Source organism: Sardina pilchardus, chromosome 23 (assembly GCF_963854185.1).
Source record: "Sardina pilchardus chromosome 23, fSarPil1.1, whole genome shotgun sequence".
NCBI lineage: Eukaryota > Metazoa > Chordata > Actinopteri > Clupeiformes > Clupeidae > Sardina > Sardina pilchardus.
In genome coordinates, this window is record NC_085016.1 from 18,935,194 (window position 1) to 18,940,193 (window position 5,000).

The window sequence follows — 5,000 nt, forward strand, 5'->3', positions numbered from 1 at the left end:
CAGCAACATCATCAGCAGCCTGCCTGCCTGCCTGCCTGCCTGCCTGCCTGCCTGCCTGCCTGCCTGTCTGCTCTCCTCTCCTCTGCTCTCCTCTCCTCGGCTCTCCTCTCGTCTCCTCTCTGGGCTCTCCCCTCAGGACTGAGCCTAAAGCAGCGGCGCTCTCTCCCCCTCTAATGGAGCATGAAGTGGTGCTCTGGAGACGTTCGGCGAGGCCAGACAGGCAGCATCCCGAGGCCGACGTCTCGAGGTTCATCCCTTTCAGCGCGCTGATCCCAGTGGGGAGAGACCGTGGGAATGTTAGATGAAATGGATTCTGAGGGAGAGGGAGATTCGTGATTTGTATTTTCCGTTTTCTTTTTTTTTCACTATTCATTTCCTGCATTGCGCTTTAAAAAAAAAAAAGAAATCACAAATATCCGCTCCTCTGAGGTGTGTGTGTGTGTGTGTGTGTGTGTGTGTGTTTGTTTATTTTCACTAGATGGAAACAGTCATGTACTTGTCAGTCAATTGTCAGAACAGCATGAGGTCTGTGTTTGGAATATTCCAACCCAGTTCATTTGGGAGTCTGAATTTAAGGAGATGCTAGTACATTTACAGGCATGAACACACACACACACACACACACACACACACACACACACACACACACACACACACACACACACACACACGCTGTAAGAGTGAAGGAAGAGAGGTAGGAGGTGAGGATGAGCTGTGGGAGAGACTCGGCGTGCGTGATGGAGGAGGCAAAACAGGCACAGTAAGAAGACATGATGAGGAAGAGCCAGAGAGAGACATCCATCTGTCACAGCCACAGTGGTAATGTGGTTTCTGAAGATTACCCATCTCTCTCTCTCTCTCTCTCTCTCTCTCTCTCTCTCACTCTCTGTCTTTCTCTCTCTCTCTCTCTCTTGCGCTCTGTCTCACACACTCTCTGTCTTTCTCTGTCTTTGTGTTTTACTTTGATATACACACACACACACACACACACACACACACACACACACACACACACACACACACACACACACAGAGGCTTATTTCGCATCTCTGCTGTCACGTCTTTCAATCCTCCCTGGCCCTCTCTCCAGCTGATTGGGACACTTCCCCACCGCTTGGCCAGAAAATATGAAACCCTATTGAATCATGAGACAGAGAGATGTGGAGACAGGAGGAAAGAGATATGGAGAGAGAGAGAGAGTGATAGAGAGAGGGAAGGGTTGGTAGAGGGGGGGAGAGGGATGAAGCATGAGATGGGGAGGAGCAATGCGACCCCCCCCCACCCCCCCTCTGCTGTGATTTATGGCGCGCATGCCAATTCTGTCTGAGTGCTTTATTGTTTTTTCCTGAGAAGACAGTTATGGATGCAAATCATTTCAAAACAGGCCGCCACACCTCTCTTCTCCTCCCCTCTCTCTCATCTCTCACCCCCTCTACTCCTCCTCATCCTCCCTCTTCTCCTCCTTCTCCTCCTCCTCTCTCAAATACTCTCAAGGACCCCGGGTTTCTCTCCTCCATCCCTCCATGATGGGATGTGCTGTCTTTTTGTTTCCTTTGTGGCGCATCAGTAAGCAGTCATTTGCTTTTGCTGTTCCAATGGGTTGAGTTCAAAGGAGTGAATGAGACAGAGGGAAGATGCCAGTTTCTCAGTCTCAGAAAGAAATTAATCAGCCTGATCTTCCTTTATGCCCATTTGTTAGCCTGCCATTTGGTCAGCCTCTCTCTCTCTCTCTCTCTCTCTCTCTCTCCATCCTCTTTTTTTTCTCTCTCTCTCTTCTGCTCTTCTTCCCCCTTTCTCTGTCTGGCTCTGAAGCTCTCTTTCTTGCCCCTTATTCCTCCCTTTCTCCTTGTTGTCATCGCTCCCATTTCCCCTCTCTCTCTCTCTCTCTCTCTCTCTCTCTCTCTTTCTCTCTCTCCCCCTCTCCTTTTTCCGCTGCCTCTTCAGGAGGTGTCCGTGACATTGTGTTTGACAGCTTCTGATTCCCTTGTCAGCTGTGATTTGAGCATGGACACTTTACATACACACCTGTTAGCCCACACACACACTCGCACCGTGTCCATGCGAGCATCTGTGTGCGTCCCTTCATTAGAAACGTGATTGCTAGTCATCAAAGTCCGACGTGACCGTGGCCAATCCATTTCTTCAATTTAGCTGCTGCTAATGTGCAGCAGGAAATGAGATGAGGCCAAAATCAGGCTGCTGCTGGTTTGAACAGGAGCCCTCAGAGTCTGGTTCCGACAGGTCTGTCCTCATCATCCTACATGTGGAGGTGCCTCCGCTATGTGTCGAGAGCATCGGGTTAAGCACAGGGATGGTTATTTTCTTTAAAGTGGAACAGGTCGAGTGGGGGGGAACATGGGTTCTGAGAATCAGGTCAGATTGGTGATTTGCAGCTAAAGGCACACACACACACACACACACACACACACACACACCCCATCAGAGAGCTATCTACAGATTTAGTGAACTCGTCTAATGTAGTCATTACAGTTCTATGTCGGTTGAACACAGTACTATTTTCCAACTTTAATTTCAGCACAGTCATCAGCTGTGTAGTTCTTAGGGTGTGATATGGAACAAATCAGGCTTGTCCAGTCTCCAGTTCATGTTCTCTATGCAGACATCCTGGTCTCTATGTCCCTTTTAATAATGCACTGTCTGACTCGTTTGTAGTGAATGACCTTAACAAGCAGTCTTGCCGTTGAACAGGGATATATGGGTCCGGCTATTCCCTCTGGGCCTGTGCTGTCCTGTAGTGTGATGGACTAGCATGGGAGTCGCCCCGCCGAATGGCCCTTCTTCATTAGTAGTATTAATCCCATATGAGTATGGTATTGATGTTTGTATTGATTACCTCGTTATACGTGAGTGGAGGGACGTCCAGCGCTGGCTAGAACAGCATGGGTCAGTCTTTTAGTGCTTGCCACTGGGCAGACAAGAGATATGGATTTGTGTGTGTGTGTGTGTGTGTGTGTGTGTGTGTGTGTGTGTGTTTCACCAAGCCTCCTCGGTGCGGATGATGTAATAATAAGCCGGTGTTTATTTTTATATGCTGTATTTTGTTCTGGTGTCGTAAGGTTTAAAGTTATACTGCACGTTATGCCTGTCAGACTGTCACCTTTGAGACACTTGCAAGCGTAGCTTTCAGTCGTACACACAACAATCGCCTCACGATTACTCCTCAAACTGCAATCATGTCAGCAGAATGGGAAAAAAAAAACACAAACACTAAAGGTTTCAACTACAAACACATTTCACTCAGAAATGGCAACTATTGCAAAACAACAACCTCTTTGTCTAGATGTTTATAATAGAACCCAGGGCGTTCGCACTATAAATGTACAATGCTGGCAGTTCCTCATAAAGCCAACTTCATAAGATTGACATAATCATGTCATAAAGATGTCACGGCGGAAAACCGTCTCCTCATGATTTGTCATCATATTTAATGTCTGACAATAAATCAGTCTCGATTGTCGCTGATGGCTCAGGGAAACAGTTCCAGAAAGATCTGGATTTATCCGAATAAAGGTCGCAGCCAGGCTTCTGACATTTCTACAGGGCACAAATTCAGCATGACCACTGCCTAGTCGTGCTCTTTATGACGTGGAAGATTTGTTTGTTTCTTTTTGGCTGTTAATGTGTTTGTTTTTGTTTTGTCGGTGTGCAGCTGAATTAAGTCTCTGTTTTGGGGAATGTTCTGTGTAATCCATTGGCATCACTGTGATCAAATCATGTTCACTGAAGTTGCGCTCCTATTCTCAAGTGTGTGATTGCAGTAGGTGTGTTGATCTAATACATTCTGAGTCGTGTGTGTGTGTGTGTGTGTGTGTGTAGGTGTGTGTAGGTGTGTCTTTGTGTATGTTTTTTTCCTGTCCTCTAGTTTTACTTTATTTGCCATAATTTGTCCTCACCATGGGACTTCATCATGCTTTGTTAGGTTCTGCTGGATATTCTTAGCTCAGCCTGTTTGGGAGTGTGTGTATGCCTGTGTGTGTGTGTGTGTGTGTGTATGCCTGTGTGTGTGTGTATGGGTGCATGTGTATGTGTGTGCTATCCTTTGTCCTTGCCACAGCTTTGTCATGCTCTATAAGGTTAAAACATGCTCTGCATGGTGCGTGACACGCTGTGATCTCACCCTGTGTCTGTGTGTGTGTGTGTGTGTGTGTGTGTGTGTGTCTCTCTCTCTCTCCTCCTGCAGCTGGTTGCAGTGTTTGAGGAGCTCGACGTCCAGCAGAGGGCAGCGGTGAGCCCGGGGGGCAGCGTGGCGTCCGGACGCTCCAGCTCCCCTGAACGGCCCGACCCGGAGATCAGCGCTCTGATGCCGGCCAGCGGCAGTGAGATCGAGGTGACCAGCTCAGCCCTCAAGTCCAGTACGTACCAGACCTCTCCACTCTCACCCTCTCACTCCACATCCCAGCGTTAACTCAGCGCTGGTTATTTACATGATAGATCATAGGGTGTAAAAGATGACAAGCAAACACAAACAAACAAACAAACAAAACAAATATCCCTTTTCTCTGTTGCTTTATTCTCCCTTTTCCGTGTTTGGCACATACAAATTGGACTTCCGTTACATTTTTGATCAAAGTGTGATTCTTGGGCTGTGAGGGTAGACTTACTTGAAGTACGCTTAAGCCTAAAGGGAAGCTCATGCTTATGGGCTTGAGAAGTTTCTATTGCATTTAAGTGTCTCTGAAATAATCTAGACCTAAGATATACAGTATAGTGCTATCAGTCAGGGAATTAATCTAATAAATTATCTTTTTTAATCAGAGCAGATTCATTTGTTTGCATGTAGTTTGGTTGTTGCTTATTGCTGCTACTTGTGGTATTGAAGGCATTTTCTTGTTCCTTCTCACATATCTGGTTCTCTCCGGGGTATTCTGAAAAGAAGCAAATATATGTGTGTATGATGGTTTTGTTCTTTGTGTGTGTGTGTGTGTGTGCATGTGTTTGTGTGGAAGTGAAGCGAAGTGAAGTGAGTTGGTCAAAGTGA

General features: G+C 46.8%; 1 protein-coding gene across 1 annotated transcript in view; it reads left to right on the top strand.

Moving 5' to 3' along the window:
- The window catches only part of pard3ba (par-3 family cell polarity regulator beta a), a 165,748-nt gene that overhangs the window by 28,724 nt on the left and 132,024 nt on the right, over nucleotides 1-5,000 (top strand). Inside the window, exon 3 of the mRNA XM_062527538.1 lies at nucleotides 4,203-4,374. Within this exon, the coding sequence (XP_062383522.1) occupies nucleotides 4,203-4,374 (172 nt within the window). The remainder of the gene's footprint in view (nucleotides 1-4,202; nucleotides 4,375-5,000) is intronic.